Consider the following 19,358-nt stretch of genomic DNA (forward strand, 5'->3'; position numbering starts at 1 on the left):
GGGCACGAACCCGTGTCCCCTGTATCGGCAGGCGGACTCTCAACCACTGCGCCACCAGGGAAGCCCTGCTACATCTATTAAACCCAGAAGCCTTCTAACATACTATTATGGTTCAATTCCAAATGCTAAGTCAAAGGCTTAGGTGCCTGTGTTGGGAGATGGGGAGCATGTTAGTTGTTTTCGCATGAAGTAGAATGTCATTATTATGTGTTACTCAGAGGGAACAAGACTACTGAAAGGTACAGGGAGGAATATTTTGGCAGATTCCCTGAGGAACTCAGACACTTATCTCCAAATGTTACAGTTACCCTGACACTAAGAATGAGGAAACACAGGCTGCCGTGATTCTCTGTGAAGTTGTGAGGGTTCAACCAGGGTAGGAGGTGGGCCAGACTAACTCCAAGGTCTGTTCCAATCTGGAGAAGGCATGAACTTTTCAGGAGTACCTCTGTTACTGTAGTGAGCCTGTATGTCTGTCCATACATACCCCCACTTATTTATCTATGTGTGCATTATCCATCCATCTGTCCATCCATCCCTCCTCTTTTGAGTTGTTTAAAACTCAATGAAGTCATTTCACTCAGTCAAAACTCATTTGGGCCAACATTTATTGGTTTGCTTCTTAGGGCTATTACATTAATATTGGAATTAATCGACATCACATATAAATGCATTATTTTCATTTGGTTTAACTAGTAGAATAATTTTTAATGGCTGTTTTTCTAGTCCAGGTGTCCTTTTTCTAAAAGTGCCCTGTAATATGCCAAAAAGACAGGAGTAATATCAGCAGAATATTACTGTTACCAGAATAAAACCACCAACACCCAAAGCACTGAAATGAGAAAACACAACGTATTATACAATAAACCGAGTGACTCCAAGGTGAATTCCACACTGAAGTTTCAGAAATGTAGCCTACAGTTGTCTAAGCAGGGGAGCTGCAACCACGATTGAGGTCCTTGTTGTCACCCAGGCCTTATTTCCTTATTTCAAGCCTGGTCTGAGGGAGTTAATAGCATGATTTTCCTGTTTGAAATTGGATGTGTTTTCTTTTCTGACATGCGGGACTTTTGAAGAGTTGGAGAGCTATGACAGATGAAATCATGAAAAGCTTTACCTTGGTAGGGCCTCTTTGTTGTTGAGTGGTGAAATAAGTAGTAATAATGATAATAGTAATAGCAGAGAGGGACAGAATTAGTATTCAAACCCAGACATTTTGATTCCAGAGTCCCTGCTACTACCGTGCTATGGCATCTCCTAATACGATGGGAAATGTGTACGTGTGGGTGATGTGGGAAGTCTGGAGTCAGTCAGCTCTGTTGTTTGCAAGCTGTGTAACACCGAGCTGGAATCTTGGTTTGATTCATGAAGAAAGTAGGACCCAGAGAATAAAGTGACTTGCCCAGCATCACACAGCCAGAGTTGCACATCTAGGATTAGAAATTAGATCTCTTAATTCACAACCTAGAACTTGGGTTTTGTTTTTGACCTACTTTTTCATTTTGTTGCATAGGAAATCTTTCAGATAATTGCTCAGGAAAACCAAATCCCCCTGCTGCAAACCTGTTCTCAGAGTTTAGCCCCTTCTGGCTGTCAGATACCGGCAGTGTTTCTTTGTTGGTGCCTGTCCAGCCTCTCTGTCCATGTCTTGGTCAGTGCAGCCACCATGTCTGTGGAGGAGATAGGAACATGTGGAGGGTGCCCTCCGCCTTGGTGCTTATGGCTGGGCCTTTTTCTAATCGCTCACCCCAAGTAGTGGTTCCTGACTATGCTTCCTGCAGCAGCTGTGGGGGCTCCATGGCTGGGGGCAGAGTCTCAGTGAGTGCATGCCACCCCATCCCGACAGTGAGAGTTGGTTAATCATATACAATCCACCAACAGTGGGCTGCTTTGTAACTGTTACAGGGCCCTTTCAATTTCTTGCAATTTCCTTTGTCTCAGCAGTTTTGGTTGCATCCTGAAAACTGTCAGGCTTCCTTGTTTCTGTAAGGACCTGACAATTCCAGCCTCACAATGCAGCTTAAATTGGACCAGCTGCTGCCTCAATGGAGCAGTCTGCCCATCTCTAAGGCATTAAGCCCAAAATTATTTCGAAAATTGAAGCCTTTGACTTGCTCTGGATTAATGTGATTAAGCAGGGCTTGCTTTAATTTGTAGCCATCTCTTCCTTTATTAATAACATCTCATCAATTGGAGCAGCACGTATGTATGCGAGACAACAGAAAGTTAGGTTGATTGCAATTTGTAAGAAAAGTCTTTCATGTTTCAGTAGCAACTGATATGAGGCTTCGGTTGTGGGCAGATTTAGATCTGCTTGTTATTCTTAATTTTTTATGGAAACCTAATAAGCAAATGAGCCCTCCCTCCTTCTCTCCCTTTGTCCCGATGCCCCTGAGGTCTACATTTGATTTACAGCTCCCTTTAAGTAATAAAGGAAGGATCTTTTTTTCATCTGAATTGTATCAGCTGGTGAAATCTGGAAGAAATATCCTTCAGGGTTAAGAAAGGTAGAATTAAAAGGGATTTGATTTTTTTCTCTGTGTAATTGAAAATGTATAACCAGTATAATGATTAAAAATAATCTGTTAGCTTTGCTAAATAACAAAGTAGATACCTCATTACTTGAGACCTAGATTTTTATACTAACAGTGGTGGGTGATAGTAGAAGAAATTAAGGGCAATGTTTTAAAAATGTCTTTAATAATTTTTTTAAGCTCAATGAAATTATTCTTGTAAAAGGTATCCTGGCCAACTTAAGATGGTCTGAATTCTAGGTCGCATTTCTTGTCCCTATAGTATAATTTAGCTATTCGAAAGTGTAGTTCAGGTATTTTTCTGAGGTTAAGTTTGATCTTCCTTCTATGTTACCAGAGCCAGGGAACCCAGGTGTCTGGGAGTCAGCAAACCTGGAGTTACTCCATTTTTTTCTCGCCAAAAAGCTGTGTTATGTTGGGAAAGTGACTCAACCTCCCTGTGCCTAAGTTTTCTCATATATGAAATTAGGAAATTGAGGAGGAGGCTTTCTAAAATCCTGTCTAGTCCTATTACTCTATAGATCCAATTTCTAAGGTTTCTTTCCCTATTTAAAAAATAGGATTTACTGAGTCTGATTCCAGTGTAGTCTTCTTGCTTTTCCCGCTTTACAAAGTGTAAAGTATAAATGACCAAATTTACTGATATTTGTGTCAAATATGGTAATTTCTGGAAGTCAAAGAGCCTCAGATAACTCAGTATCATTGCATGTACTTTTTAAAAAATAAATTTATTTATTTTATTTTATTTATTTTGGGCTGTGTTGGGTCTTTGTTGCTGTGCACGGGCTTTCTCTAGTTGCAGCGAGCGGGGTCTACTCTTCGTTGCAGTGCATGGGCTTATTGTGGTGGCTTCTCTTGTTGTGGTGCTAACACGGGCTCTGGGTGAGCGGGCTTCAGTAGTTGTGGCTCGCGGGCTCTGGAGCACAGGCTCAGTAGCTGTGGCACACGGGCTTAGTTGCTCCGCGGCATGTGGGATCTTCCCGGACCAGGGCTCGAACCCGTGTCCCCCGCATTGGCAGGTGGATTCTTAACCACTGCTCCACCAGGGAAGTCCCTGAATGTACTTTTAGTTGTATCTAAACCCCCAGATGTGTTCCTTCCCTGTGGTTTTCATTTCTTACACACATACATCCAGGTTCTTGTGCCTTAGTCCAGTTTCATTTGAAGGTATATGTCTAAAACAATCTTTATTTTAAAAAACTTTAAGAATGTAAGAGGATTTAATACCTAGAGTCATCTTTCTTATAAATAAACGGTCATCTTATTTGTACTTCTTTGGCTACTTACTGAGATAAACTTCGTTTGAATCAAGAACTCTTTAGATGGGCAATAAAAACTGTACCAAGGAGTAATACATACTGTGCTAAGGCCAAGTTCTAGACCCTTTTGCCACTTTTCCCTCTTTTTCTGCCCAGTATTTTGCTATCCCTTGTAGCGCAGATGTTCACCGTCTCCTTTAATACTTAGCCCTCAGGTGAGTCACTCATTTGCTTATTCTTTAGATCTCACTTCCAGAAATGCTTTGTGGTGGTGCCCTGGACTGGAGGAGGCTGGGCCTGGGAGCCAGGTACAGCAGGGGGTAGCCTTGGTCTTAGAAGATGTGCTCAGAGCCCCAAAGGAATTCCACAGCACCCCTGCTTTTTGGCCTGGTTATGCTGCTATCTATGGGATTAGACTACCGGCTATAACAAATAAACCCCCCAAATATACAGTGGCTCAAACACAGTGCAGATTTACTTCTTGTTCATGTAACAACTGACAGTGGGCCTTCCTGGTCAGCGGGCAGCTTTCCTCACGTGGTGATTCAGGGACCCAGACAGCTTCCTGTCATTTTGTGGCTCTGTTGTCCCCTCTGACCCTGTTGCCATCCACGCCTATCAGGTGGGCAGAGGGAGCGTGGAGAGGGCACCCCTGCGGCTGAGAGGCCATGGCTCAGAAATGGCACACATCACTTCTGCTCACGTTCTTTGTAGAACTCGATCACGTAGCCACACTGACTGCCAGGAAATGTAGTGAAGGTGGTGGCCTTGTGAAGACTAGGAAGCACGTTTCTGGTGAAGAGCCTGCAGAATCTGCTGCAGTCCTGAGTTACTTTCAGCTCTGCCTTCCTGCAGTTTTATGGGAACTCCTGGAAGAAAGTGCTGAAATGGTTATCACTTGTGAGTGCAGCTCTTTGTGGAGCCTTAGACGTCTCTGGTGGTCTTTTTAAGTTGATTTCAAAGGACCTAAGCATCTCCAAACCCTATTCTGACTAGTTTGACCTCTGGCTTGGTCTTTGAACTTTATTTGAGCTCTAAGTCTTACGAGTGCCATTTGGGTAACAAACAGGGCAATTATGGTGGCCTTGTTGAGCAGGTTTAGTAACCAGAACAGATTTTTGCCTTAAAGTAGAAGTAAACATTTTTTTCCTTTGGTGGTTGAGGTTTTTTGTTTTTTTGTTTTTTAAACATAGGGCATTTAGGCCATTGATTATATGGGCATCCTGCTGTTGTTTTTCTTCTTATTTCCTACCAGAATTTTTTCTAGGCTCTGCTACTAAATGGCTACATGATCTTGGGTATCGTTTTGAGCCACCGTGTCTTCGTTAGTAAAAGTGGGGTTACTAATTCTCACCTTGATGGATGGGGTGATGATTAAAGAGTGCATTACATGTCTTCCATATAAACCACTCAATGTAACCCTGTTAAAAGAATTAATTAATATGAAACAGCTGTCTTTCCAGACGTGTGATGGGTAAAAGTAGGAAAGAGTATGAGTATTCATTTAGAAATACACATCTTTAGAGGCTGAAGAAACCAGTCACATCAAAGCTACTTCCCACCGAGAACTCACTTTAAGCATCTCCTCTTTTGGGCAACCTCCCCTGACTTCACAAGTTTGGGCTCAGTGCCTCCCCCCTGTGCTCTTACCCCAGCCTGGACATGCCCTCCTATTGAGCACTTGTCCACTGTATCGTTACTGAGGTTTACCTCTCTGACTCTCCCACTACATCAAATGCTTTCTTTTTTCTGCTGTATCTCTGGGTCTAGCAGGGTTGAAACACACAAAATTGCCACTTTTTTAGTAAAAAAAAAAAAAAAAGGTTGGATATTAGCAATTTCATATGGTTGAACCTAAAACATAGGAGGCATGAGATATTTTGTTGGCTGTTGAGTGATGTGTGACACCCGAACGTGGGGTCCATACTACTTTTGAGTCTCATGCTATATTTAGCATCTATTGTGCTATCATTGACATATAGGCTAATATATGATATAGTCCTTACTGTGTTTCTTTAGCTTTTTCAAGTACTGTCTGTGACTTAGCTTCTCAGGTGAACAAGTTCCTTTCTTTAAGGACAAGCTAGCATTTGGTTTGTGGTGTATCTCCCCAAATGCCAAATAGTTGTGGACAAATGTTTGGCACTTAATGTTTTTGGATTTGTCTTGAAATTGCTTGATTTAAATTAGAGTTAAAGAATATAAGACTTCTAATTGAGAAATGTTAAGTGGTTCAAACATAATCTCAGAGTCTTTGACAGAACTAGCATTTGCACTCAGTGGCTAGTCTATTTCCATGATGGCACAGTTTGCCTTAGACTTGTTAAGAATGTCAGGATGATTTGACACTATGTTTTCTTGCTCTAGGCTTTTTGTGTGTGTGTCATCAGGTTTCATGGGAAGAAACACCAAATTTGGAATCAGACCTGGTTTCAGATCCAGTTATGCCATTTATAGATGTGTGACCTTGGCACAGAAGATTAACTTTTTGCTATTTCGTTTGCTTCATTTGTAAAATGCCTGTTTCACACCATTGTTGTGAGGATTTAATGAGATCCAATATGTGGATTATTTAGGATACTTTTGGTGGCAAATAACAGAAATCTCAACTAAAATTGGCTTAAAAATAGGAACATGTACTCTTTCTCATAACTAGAAGTCAAGAAGTTCCAGGGTAATAGATTCGGTGGCTCAAAAAAAAATCATCAAGAATTCAGGTTCTTCCTGTCTTTCTGCTCTGCCATTCTGAGCTTTGGCAGCATCCCTCATTGGTCCTGGATGGCTGCCACAATTTCATGCATCAAGTCCTCAATTTCAGGATCCACTGTCAAGAAAAGGGGGTTAATGCTCCATTTTTGTGTCCTTTTTGTAAGAAGAAGAGTTTCCTAGAAGTGCTTCAGAAGACATCCCCTTAAATCTCTTTAGCTAGAATTGTTTCACGTGCCTGTGCCTAGACCAGTCACTGAAAAGAGGAATGCAATGGCCATAAGGAGATAGAACAGTCAAAACTTACACCTGGTAAGTCAGAGGGGCCCAGCCCGCCCACAGCTGCCTGACTGCCTGGCTCCTGAACTGACTTGGTATTCGATAAGCAAGACGTAGATAGCTGTTGGATAGACAGCAAACAGTGTGTGCAATCCCATGGGCCAGTGCTTGGCTAACCATACAATGTGATGTAAGTGCACGTTTAGGATTGTAATATTTACCTGGGTGGTTACTGGTGTGCATTTAAAACCCAGATGTGTTCCTTCCCTGTGGTTTTCATTTCATACACACATAATTCAAGGTTCTTGTTCCGTAATCCTGTTTCATTTGAAGGTATATGTCTAAAAATAATCTCTATAAAAAATAGAACTTTAAGAATGTAACAGGATTTTAATACTTAGGGTCATCAATTTGGACAAAACGTGTGCTTTCTGGGATTTTGCAATAAGAATAAACAAGCAGCTGTATAGGTGTTTAGACATTCCATTCAATTACATACAAAAGTAAACACAAAATAAAAATAAGATAAAACCTTTGTTATCATAAAGCCTGGGCTCATAAGAGAAGTGTTGCCATAAGATGATCAAATTTCTCTTATTGTTGTAAACTTGATATAAGATATCATTGGCTAATGGGAGAATGGCAGATTTTTAAAACACGTTTCTAAGTATTTCTATGTACATTTTTAGTTTCTGAAAAAAGAAAACCATAAAAAAGTCATGACTTTGTTTTACTGCAAAACAACTGTAAAACCAAACCTATAAATCGGACCTATAACTCATACAAGTTAACCCTCTTTGTCAGTCTTTCCCATCACTGAAGAATAAATTATGTGCATTGTTAAAACATATGCATGTTATACAAAAATTCTTTCAATGCTTGTTGAGTGCCATTCTATGGTACTTGTCAGCGTGGGTGCTCTGAGGAGTACACAGGTCCTTATGACATAACCGTATTGTAATTCAAGAAGCTCATCATCTAGTAGAGCAGAGAAGATAATTCTAATTTAAGGTAGGAAGTGCTCAGGGGGCCCCAGAACAGATCCGGGTGGACAGCGCTGAGAACTTGGAGGAGCAAGAGGTACTTTCTGGCTGAGATTCAGAAAGGTGTCATGCAGGAGCTGACAGGGGGCAGATTAAGAGGCTGGGAAAAGAGGTTAGTCCAGACTGAAGTCCCCGAGTGTGTGTGAGGAAAGTGTTAGGAAAGGGTGGCCCTTGAGTAGAAGTGGAGGGAAAGACTAGCAGGAAAGGAAGATTGAGGAAAGATCATATGGCTCACATGCAGCATAAACATAATAGTCTGGCATTGACTAATTCCCCACAGATACTAAAATGTGTTTTAAAATCGTCAAAGCATAACAAAAATCCATCAGTTGTCTTCAGTTTTCCCAAGTTTTTCCATGAAACCCCAGCATAGTCAGGCTCCCAAAGGCCTGTGTATTTAGAGCTCAGTTTAAGGAGCATTCATTGATCATCTGCTGCATAGAAGGCACAGAACTTAGATGCTTCGGGTTCAAAGGCAAAATGTGATTCAGCTCCTGCCCTTATGAAGATTGGGTCCCAGGGTTTTCCCATCAGCTAATCCCAGGCTCCACCACCCCTGACCTCTAGGGTTCGTCTGAAACTTCTCCCTTCAAGAAACAGGCTAATTCTCCTACCTTGTTACATGGGGAATAGGAAACAGCTCTACTCTCTGGGGATAAGTCATCCAGCCAAAGAGTTTAGGGGGTCTAGAGCTGCAGAGAACAAGAAGACGTGGAAAGCCACCGTGGCGTGTGGCCTTTGTCAGCCTGTAGCTGGCTTCTTCTCAGTCACTTCTACTGATAGAGTCCTCCATATTGTTACCAAGTCCAGGCTTGTACTGCTTGCTGCACGACAGGCCAGTAAATCAAGAGACGAGGTGTTGGAGCAAGGAATACGACTTTATTTGGAAAGCCAGCAGAGCGGGGAGATGGTGGACTAGCGTCCCAAAGAGCCATCTTACCCAGGTTAGAATTCAGGCTTCTTTTACTAAAAGGGGAGGGGGTGTGGTTGGTTGTTGCAGACGTCTTGGTGTCAGAACCTTTTGTTTTTGCATCTCTCAAGGTAGGTCAGGTCACGATGTTCCTGTAAACCTTCAACAAGATAAATATTATTCTCTGTTTGGCAACTTTTAATCACTATATGAATGGAAAATTGTTACACCTTTAAAGATCAGAGCCTTGAGAATGGGCTGTCCTGTATATTTCAGATTATAGGCAACATTCTTAACTTGTAGCAAAAGCAATAGAATACAAAGGTTAAAGTAAAAGAAACAGTTCTAACATGGAGTCAGATTTGTTCTTCCCTATTACAATGTCATCTAGGGAAGTAAGCAACAGGAAAGTCAAGTGGAACTGGGTGTTAAATTCTACTCACCAGGGGAGTTCCCTGGTGGCCTAGTGGTTAGGATTTTGGGCTTTCACTGCTGTCGCCCGGGTTCAGTCCCTGGTCGGGGAACTGAGATCCCACAAGCCACACAGCGCAACCAAAAAAAAAGAAAAAAAAAAAATTCTACTCACCAATGTCAGCAGAGCCCCAGAACCTAGAACAATGCAGGCAGTGCCAAGCCCCACATTCTGTGGGGAGGTTTTAGACCATCTATATAGGACATTCTAGGAAATTGTAAAATGCTTTATACCAGTGTTAGACAGAGGGGGTTAGAGTTGAGAGAGAGGATTTCTTGGGAGGAGTTGCTGGAGAATGATGCATCCTCCCCTACCCAATACCTAAGGAAAGCCCGTAAAGTGGATACTTTATTGTTACCTCAAGCCAAGTGAAGGAGGCCTCCAGGAGAGTACCTGGAGAATTTCACATCTGCTCCTGGAATCTCGGAAATGTAAGGATTGGTGTGTAATTCCTGCCCGTGGAGGATAGAGACTAATAAGCCTGCGGCAGGAGCTGCCTGGCCAGCAATGGAAAGAAGACACAGCCAGCCTGGGGTCTAGTGGTGCTCCCTCCATGGTGGGGCAAAGGTCTGTGCTGTCCAGAATTGGACCCCGTGCTAAGGAGGCAGCCTGGGATCTTTTCCAAAGTATCTCTCGCATGAGGACCACATGGAGGGGCCAGGGGACTCGCACAAAGAAAAACTATGGGGCAGACTGCTGGAAGCCCAGAGGTTAGGGAGCAGGTAGGGCTGGAGCAGATGGAGAGGGGCCCTGCCCACCTCCAGAGAACAGTGGCCTGAGGTTCTCAGAGGGAGGATCCCCCAGAAACCCACAAAATTACCAGTGAGGAAAAGAAGCCTTAATTATCCATCTACCACATATAGAGATTACCCCAATAGCAGATGTATTAATTTCCTAGGGCTGCCATAACAAAATACATCCACTGGCAGGCTTAAACAACAAAAGGCAAAAGGGAATCATGTTTCACTTCCTAGCAGAGACCCTCCAAGAGTCATTGAACAACCTCCAAGCCACCTTTTGGGTTTTATTATTTGCAAGGCTTCTGAAGAGTAGCTTTTAATAGAGTAGGGAAAAAGAGGTTTGAATCATGGCCTCTGTAACGAGAATGATTATTTTCAGTTCTAGATTGACACAGTATAACTTAAAAAAATTGAGTAGACTAGTAATTAACTCGTGTACTTGGATGCATAATTAAAGTTAAATGCCTAGGAGAGGTGTTTGGAATAACTTGCTCTTAAATGAAAAATAAAAGTTAATATCCATAGTTTCTTTTAATAAAAACAGATATAAGGCTGATGTTCTAGGGATATTATAGGTGTTCCTTTTTAAATAAAATTAAATATATGACCCCTGAAAGGGATTCTATAAAGTGAATTTAAATTACAAAGGCTAATAATGGAAGGAACCCACCACTCCAGTTAAGAACTAGAACTTGACCACTAATGTGGATGACTGGAGCATGCCCCTGCCCTTGCCGCCCGGCGCATCCCCAGGCCTTCTTTGTAGCACTGTCCACCATCTGGACAATGGTGTTTATTGTTCCTTTGCTGTTCTTGGTGGTTTTGCCACAAGCTAGTGTATCCAAAAGCAACATATTATTTAGTTTTGCCTGTTTAGACCATTTTATAAGTGGTATCGTACTATATGGATTCTTGCATGAATTATTTTTGTCAGTCAACAGTTTGTTCCTGAGATTCGTCCATATCGAGCCACACAGCTATAGTCCATCACTGTTTTTCTGCTGATGGTATGTCATTGTATGGCCATGCTGTAATTTATTTTTCATTTTCCTATAGATGGGCATTAGGTTGTTTATATTATTTTCCTATTGTAAACAGTGTTGCTTTGTACATCCTTGCACCTCTCCAGGTACATGTGTGTAAGAGTATCTCTAGGTTCCTTCTGGAATTTTGAATTGTAGAGAATCACAGTTTTTGATTTCCAAAGTAGGATGGGCCTATTTCAAGGTATAAAATTTTTGCCAATTCTGTGAGTATGAAATGGCGTCTTGTGATTTTAATTTGCGTTTTGATTACTAATGCAATAGAAGTAATTTTCATATGTTTGTTGACTAATTGTATTTCTCTTCTGTGAAATGCCTATTTAGATCTTCTGCTAATTATCCTGTTGAGATTTTTGGCTCTTTCCTTCTTGATTTTAAGGAATTCTTTATATATTTTGGATGCTAATCCTTTGACAGTTATATGTATAACAAATGTTTTTCTTGCCTTTGATGGTTTTTCTTTTTAAAATTCTTTATTGTGTCTTTTGATGAGAAGTTCTTAATTTTAATGAGGTGGAATTATTTATCTTTTTCTTCATGGTTTGTGCATTTTGTATCTTGCGTAGATTAACCCAGGATTAACCCAGGATCCCCTCTGTTGGCTTCTAAAAGATAATAAAGGAGTTTTGCCTTTTACATTAAAAGTTTTAATGTAAATAGAATTGTTTTTTGTTTACTTTGCAAGGACCTGAATTTAGCTTTGTTTCTGTGAATAATCAAGTGTTCGAGGAACCTATAATATAACCTCTGTCATGTAGTAAGTTTTCATACTTGCATGGGTCTCTTTCTGGGCTCATTGTTTTATTCCTTAGCTCTATTTTTCTGTCACTGCACCAATGCACTGTCTTAATTATTAATTACATAATTGGTAAGACAAGTCTTTTCAACTAGTTTTTGAGGAGAGTCTTGGCTATCCTTAGCCCTTTGTTGAACTTCCATGAGAAATTCCTGGTCATGATTTTGATTACATTTTGAGATAAACCTAAGTTAGCCATGAAGTTTTAGTTTTTTAATATATTGCTGGGTTCACTTTGCTGTTAATTTTGGTTTGGAGTTTGCATCTTGCTTCATGAATGAGATTGGCCTATAATTTTTAGTTTTTTTTTTTTACTGTCCTTGTCTACTTTTAGTATCAAGTTATACCAACCTCACAGAATGTGTTAGGGCAGTGTTCACCCTTTTTCTATTATTTTAAGAGTTTGTATAACGTTTGGATAATCTGTCTCTTGACTATTGTATAGAATTTACCTGTAAAGCCCTCCAGACCTCATGTTTCCCTTTTGGTAGGATTTTTTTTTTTTTAACTAACAATCCAGATTTTTAAATGGTTATTGAAGAGAATTCAGTCTTTTTCTTTGTGGGTCAGTTTTGGAAAGTTATATTTTCTAAGCAGTTTATTAGTATGGGGTTATTATAATGTTTTTCTCATCTTTTTAATGTTTGCTACATCAGTGGTTAGGGTCCCATTTTATTTATAATAGAATTTATTTGTGCTTTGTCTTTTTTCTTGATCAATTTTTGGCTTTGTGATCCTTTCTATTAAATGTTTATTTCATGTTTCATTAGTTTATGCTTCCCTCTTTTACTTCCTTTCTTCAAATATCTTTGTATTATTCTGTAGTTCTCTTTTTGGCTTGTTACTTTGTTCGTTGATATTTTTACTTTTTGCTCCTTCCTTATAATATAATTGAATTAAAATTATAAATATCCATCAAAGAACCACTTTTGCTGCCTTTCAATAGTTTTGATAGTAGTCTTTTCTTTACAATTTGGTTTTAAGTATTTAAAATTTTTTATTGTGATTCTTCTTTTTGAATTATTTATTTTCAAAATTACTTTTTGATACTGTTATCTGTTAGGTCAAAAAAGCATTTGTGGGGCTTCCCTGGTGGCGCAGTGGTTGCGCGTCCGCCTGCCGATGCAGGGGAACCGGGTTCGCGCCCCGGTCTGGGCGGATCCCACATGCCGCGGAGCGGCTGGGCCCGTGAGCCATGGCCGCTGGGCCTGCACATCCGGAGCCTGTGCTCCGCAACGGGAGAGGCCACAACAGAGGGAGGTCCGCATACCCCAAAAAAAAAAAAAAAAAAGCATTTGTAACCCTCATACATTGCTGGAGGGAACGGAAAATGGTGCAGGGAAAATGGTCCCTTTGGAATATAGTCTGACAGTTCATCAAAAGGTTAAACATAGAGTTACTGTATAATCCAGCAGTCCTACTCCTAGATATATACTCAAGAGAAATGACAATGTAAGTCCACACAAAAGCTGATGCATGAATGTTTATAGCAGCAGTATTTAGCTATTTATAATAGCAAAAAGTGGAAACAACTCAAATGCCCATCAGTTGGTGAATGCATAAATAAAATGTGGTATATACATATAATGGAATATTAATTGACAATAAAAAAGAATGAAATACTGATACATGCAACAACATGGCCGACCTTGAAAACATTATCCCAAGTGAAAGAAGCTAGTCACAGAAGACTACATAGTATATGACTCCATGTATTTGAAATGTCCAGAATATAGAAATCTAGAGAGAGAGGAATAAACAGATTAGTGGATTCCTAGGGTTGGAGGGGATGGAGGGTTAGGAGGATGAGTTAAAGGGTATGGGGTTTCTTTTTAGCATCATGAAAATGCTTTAAAATTGATTGTGGTGATGGGTGCCCAACTCTGTGAATACACTAAAACACATTGAATTGTACACTTTAAATGGTTGAATTGTACATTATGTGGATTTTTATCTCAATAAAACTGTTACCAAAGAAGGAAGCATTTTCTACTGAAATCACCAATAAATTATAATAGCTCTTAACTAGCGTTTAAATTTGTATGTGCCAATTCTCATTATCTCTTCTCCCTCTCCGTCTCTCCCCTTCCTCCTCCTCCTCCTCTCATTGGAAATGTTAAATAACAAAGTGTAACTTATTTATCAAAAAGGATAAACTTAATGAAAATTAATGAGGAACATTGACATGAACACAATTTTCCCACTTCCACCCCCATGGACGATCATATACTAAGAGACTGCGATGGTGCAACCTTGAGAATCTGGTGGTGCTGACTGACTAGCACAAAGGCTTAGACTATATGATTTTGAGAAAGCAGAATCTTGAAACAATACAATTGCAGAGAACATAGGAGCAAGTAGGCTATATGTAACACACCTTAGAAAATGCTGTAGATGAGAAACAGTCTTTAAGAGACGATTTCTGGCATGTGCCACAGGGGAAAATGGTATCAAATCTACACAATGACTGGATTGTATGGAGTGGCTCCTCTGTGGAGGATTTTACTTTATTCTCTGTGCCAGAAACCCTGGCCCCCCCGCCCGTCTGTGAAGTAGGAGCCTGCTTTATACAGGGACACTGATCAAGAAGATGGCCATTATCGAGCTGGGAGCCAAACATCTGAAGCTTATAACCAAGCACAATGGCCAAGGCTTCTTATCCACGTTTCTAATTATATTTTTTCCTGCTTTTAGATAAAGGGACAAAGAAATCTGGGACTGACTTTTCAGGTTTTTCAGGCTGCTCCGAAGCGTTCCTTTTTAAGGTAGAGAGGGATGTAGTTTTGTTTAATAGCAGTGCTGTGAATGGGGTGTGTTCTCCAAGACTGTCCTCTTGTGTACAATAGCATGTGGATGTCAGAGATGCATTAGGAGATAAAATAATTCATTTGTTCTTCCTAATGAATAGTAATAATTTATAATTTGTACTAATCAAAAACCTTTCATCCACAGCAACCAATGGGCTTTACAAACATTATCCTCTCACCAACCTCGGAAGTAAGTGTCTGGCAAGTACAATTATCCCTAATTTGCAGAAGGGCCAGAGTACATAACATAGTGCAGAAATAGTTATTGATGTGTCTTCAGCTTGAAATGTATATTTTGAAAGTCACTTTGAACTTATTTTCATTAGTTATTTTGGTGGTCAAGGAATATAATTTATACTAACCTACATAATGGATATCTACCAGGGTGAAAACTATAAAATCCATGTATCCAGATGTTTTCGATATTAACAAACTTAGAGAAGCTCATACTTTCCAGCTGCTTGGGGGATAGACGTTCATTCTGTGTCCCATTGGTGTCTAGCCCAGTCGTCCCCGCAGCCCAGTTGTGTCTTCGTGATGTGAGGCAGCCACGGTGGCAGCACCTGAGGCAAAGCCTTCAGCTCATTCTAGTGTGTTCTCTGATCAGTGAGTGATGGGGAAGGTGGATGAGGGTGAACCCAGAAGAGTCCCCTCAGTCACTACCTCTGCCTCCAGACCATATCACCACCACAGCAGCCCACACAGGGCTGCTAAGTGAATCTTGAAATAATGCCGCTTCAGCCACTCACTTTGTCTTGTCACAAAATTTGTACTCTTTTTTTTTTTTTTTTTTTTTTTTTGTGGTATGCGGGCCTTCCTCTGCCGCGGCCTCTCCCGCTGCGGGGCACAGGCTCTGGACGCGCAGGCTCAGCGGCCATGGCTCACGGGCCCAGCCGCTCCGCGGCATGTGGGATTACTGATACATGCAACAACATGGCCGACCTTGAAAACATTATCCCAAGTGAAAGAAGCTAGTCACAGAAGACTACATAGTATATGACTCCATGTATTTGAAATGTCCAGAATATAGAAATCTAGAGAGAGAGGAATAAACAGATTAGTGGATTCCTAGGGTTGGAGGGGATGGAGGGTTAGGAGGATGAGTTAAAGGGTATGGGGTTTCTTTTTAGCATCATGAAAATGCTTTAAAATTGATTGTGGTGATGGGTGCCCAACTCTGTGAATACACTAAAACACATTGAATTGTACACTTTAAATGGTTGAATTGTACATTATGTGGATTTTTATCTCAATAAAACTGTTACCAAAGAAGGAAGCATTTTCTACTGAAATCACCAATAAATTATAATAGCTCTTAACTAGCGTTTAAATTTGTATGTGCCAATTCTCATTATCTCTTCTCCCTCTCCGTCTCTCCCCTTCCTCCTCCTCCTCCTCTCATTGGAAATGTTAAATAACAAAGTGTAACTTATTTATCAAAAAGGATAAACTTAATGAAAATTAATGAGGAACATTGACATGAACACAATTTTCCCACTTCCACCCCCATGGACGATCATATACTAAGAGACTGCGATGGTGCAACCTTGAGAATCTGGTGGTGCTGACTGACTAGCACAAAGGCTTAGACTATATGATTTTGAGAAAGCAGAATCTTGAAACAATACAATTGCAGAGAACATAGGAGCAAGTAGGCTATATGTAACACACCTTAGAAAATGCTGTAGATGAGAAACAGTCTTTAAGAGACGATTTCTGGCATGTGCCACAGGGGAAAATGGTATCAAATCTACACAATGACTGGATTGTGTGGAGTGGCTCCTCTGTGGAGGATTTTACTTTATTCTCTGTGCCAGAAACCCTGGCCCCCCCGCCCGTCTGTGAAGTAGGAGCCTGCTTTATACAGGGACACTGATCAAGAAGATGGCCATTATCGAGCTGGGAGCCAAACATCTGAAGCTTATAACCAAGCACAATGGCCAAGGCTTCTTATCCACGTTTCTAATTATATTTTTTCCTGCTTTTAGATAAAGGGACAAAGAAATCTGGGACTGACTTTTCAGGTTTTTCAGGCTGCTCCGAAGCGTTCCTTTTTAAGGTAGAGAGGGATGTAGTTTTGTTTAATAGCAGTGCTGTGAATGGGGTGTGTTCTCCAAGACTGTCCTCTTGTGTACAATAGCATGTGGATGTCAGAGATGCATTAGGAGATAAAATAATTCATTTGTTCTTCCTAATGAATAGTAATAATTTATAATTTGTACTAATCAAAAACCTTTCATCCACAGCAACCAATGGGCTTTACAAACATTATCCTCTCACCAACCTCGGAAGTAAGTGTCTGGCAAGTACAATTATCCCTAATTTGCAGAAGGGCCAGAGTACATAACATAGTGCAGAAATAGTTATTGATGTGTCTTCAGCTTGAAATGTATATTTTGAAAGTCACTTTGAACTTATTTTCATTAGTTATTTTGGTGGTCAAGGAATATAATTTATACTAACCTACATAATCGATATCTACCAGGGTGAAAACTATAAAATCCATGTATCCAGATGTTTTTCGATATTAACAAACCTAGAGAAGCTCATACTTTCCAGCCGCTTGGGGGATAGACGTTCATTCTGTGTCCCATTGGTGTCTAGCCCAGTCGTCCCCGCAGCCCAGTTGTGTCTTCGTGATGTGAGGCAGCCACGGTGGCAGCACCTGAGGCAAAGCCTTCAGCTCATTCTAGTGTGTTCTCTGATCAGTGAGTGATGGGGAAGGTGGATGAGGGTGAACCCAGAAGAGTCCCCTCAGTCACTACCTCTGCCTCCAGACCATATCACCACCACAGCAGCCCACACAGGGCTGCTAAGTGAATCTTGAAATAATGCAGCTTCAGCCACTCACTTTGTCTTGTCACAAAATTTGTACTCTTGATCCTGGAATTCAGGGTTCTCCATCAAAAATGTAGAAAAGCAGATTGCCGCCATATCTCTCATCACCTCCTCTCCGTAGTTTGTTGAGGAAAAGACTTGGATTTAGTTTGACTAACTTCCCACCATCCCCCCCCACCCCCAACACACACACACACACACACACAATCGAGCTCAGAGCTGACGCTTAGAAAATGCATAGAGCTTGCACACTGCTTTTGTATACAAAATGAGGGAAAAATCCCATTCTTAGTTCCAGAAACTTCCTTAAACCTAGCCCCGAAGACTTCCTTGAAAGCCCAGCCAGTTCAAATGATAGACCGACACATTGTATGTAATATATTCATATTATATATTGCACAAGTGTGTGCACACACAAACACCCACATACACACACACGCGTTCATACACACACTGCTTTCTCTTTGCTTGGTAAAGGTTTTTTAACAGGAGTTTCTATTCCAATAAACCATGTGAGATGCATCCAGACATTGTCTTAGGTTCCATTGACACACAACGAATCTTACATTTTTGTCATATAAAGACGCACATCAGCATCTGCTGACTTCAGAGCCGTCTCCGTGTTTGTCAGGAGGCTATCTGGGCTCCTGTGGCGCTGGGACAGCTGAATTCTGTCTTCACGTGGATTACCAGTGTGGGCTGACTGCGGGTGTCCCAGGTTGCAATAGGACCCTAGGCTCCAGTTGGAATGAATATAGGAGAAATGTCTCATCCACTGCTTTTCTTGGATGATAATTAGTTAATTAGGAAATTTGGTTAAAGGGAGGGTGAATCATTTTTTTAAAAAAGGTTTACAGAAACCTAAAATTCTTTCTTAGCTAAACGCACCTTGTGCCAACCTTTAGGTTCGGGGTCCCTGTCTTCCTCTGGTGGTGGGTCCTCTCCCAGGAGTACCTGCTTGTCTCTTTTCCCTAGTACAGTAGGGGTGGGGAAGGGCTCACACTCTGGGGCTAGACTCTTTAGTCTGTATTGCAAGTCTGCCCACTGCTGGCGTTGTGCTCTTGGTCGTGCCATTTAACCAGTGTGCCTAATTGTGCTCATCTTTAAAATGGGTATATTAAGAGTACCTCCTTATTGGCTTGTATATGTAAACCGCTTAGAACCATGCCTCATACAGAGCAAGCTATAAGTGTCCGCCATTGTTATTATTATCAATGATTTCTGATTTTGCCTTCTTTAAAATCAAGGGAGAACTTAAAGACAAGTGTGAAGCAGTCTGAGCACAGCATTTATCCAGATTTTAATGCTTTCCTTCCCAATCTTCCTTTTCTTTTTCTCTTTAATTATGGTAAAATAAATAGAACATAAAATTCACCAACTTGATTATTTTTAAGTGCACGGTTCAGCAGTATTCATTCACATTGTTGTGCAGCCGTCACCACCATCCACCTTCAGCACTCTTTTCATCTTGCAAACCTGAAACTCCGTACCCATTGAACAACAACTCTCCATTCCTCACTTCGCCTGCCCCCCAAAACCACCCTGTCCAGTTCAGCTGCACCTCCTCTGAGACCTCCCCTGTTCTCTTCCCTTCCAGACTCGGGAAGCTTACCTGTACTTCTCCAGTGGCACCTCATACCTTCTATCTTGTGTTAGCGTTTGCGGAAGGCCCCCAGGAGCAGGCCCTGTATCACATGTCTGTGGATTTCTCACATCATCATTTTGTGCTGTGCATGTAGCCATGACTCAGGCTTATGGTTATTGAGTTACTGCCTTACTGGGATGGGATGGAGAGAATAAGAGGGAACGAAGTCCTGGAGCATTTTATGGTTAACAGAGCCCGAGCGCTGTGTGTGTGTGTGTGTGTGTGTGTGTGTGTGTGTGTGTGTGTGAGTGTGTGTGTGTGTGTGTGTGAGTGTGTGTGTGTGTGT

General features: G+C 41.1%; 1 protein-coding gene across 5 annotated transcripts in view; it reads left to right on the forward strand.

The window, feature by feature from the left end:
• Nucleotides 1-19,358, forward strand: part of MSRA (methionine sulfoxide reductase A) — a 388,589-nt gene that overhangs the window by 215,021 nt on the left and 154,210 nt on the right. For 4 of the 5 annotated variants that reach the window (XR_008618287.1, XR_008618289.1, XR_008618288.1 and 1 more), the window contains exon 4: nt 16,836-16,880. The exons of the other annotated variant lie outside the window; for it this stretch is intronic. Coding sequence is in view for 1 of the 4 variants with exons in the window: in XM_055087349.1 (XP_054943324.1) it covers nt 16,836-16,880 (45 nt within the window). In the remaining 3 variants the exon portion in view is untranslated. The remainder of the gene's footprint in view (nt 1-16,835; nt 16,881-19,358) is intronic. 5 annotated transcript variants of the gene reach the window in all.

Source organism: Physeter macrocephalus, chromosome 9 (genome assembly GCF_002837175.3).
Source record: "Physeter macrocephalus isolate SW-GA chromosome 9, ASM283717v5, whole genome shotgun sequence".
Classification (NCBI taxonomy): domain Eukaryota; kingdom Metazoa; phylum Chordata; class Mammalia; order Artiodactyla; family Physeteridae; genus Physeter; species Physeter macrocephalus.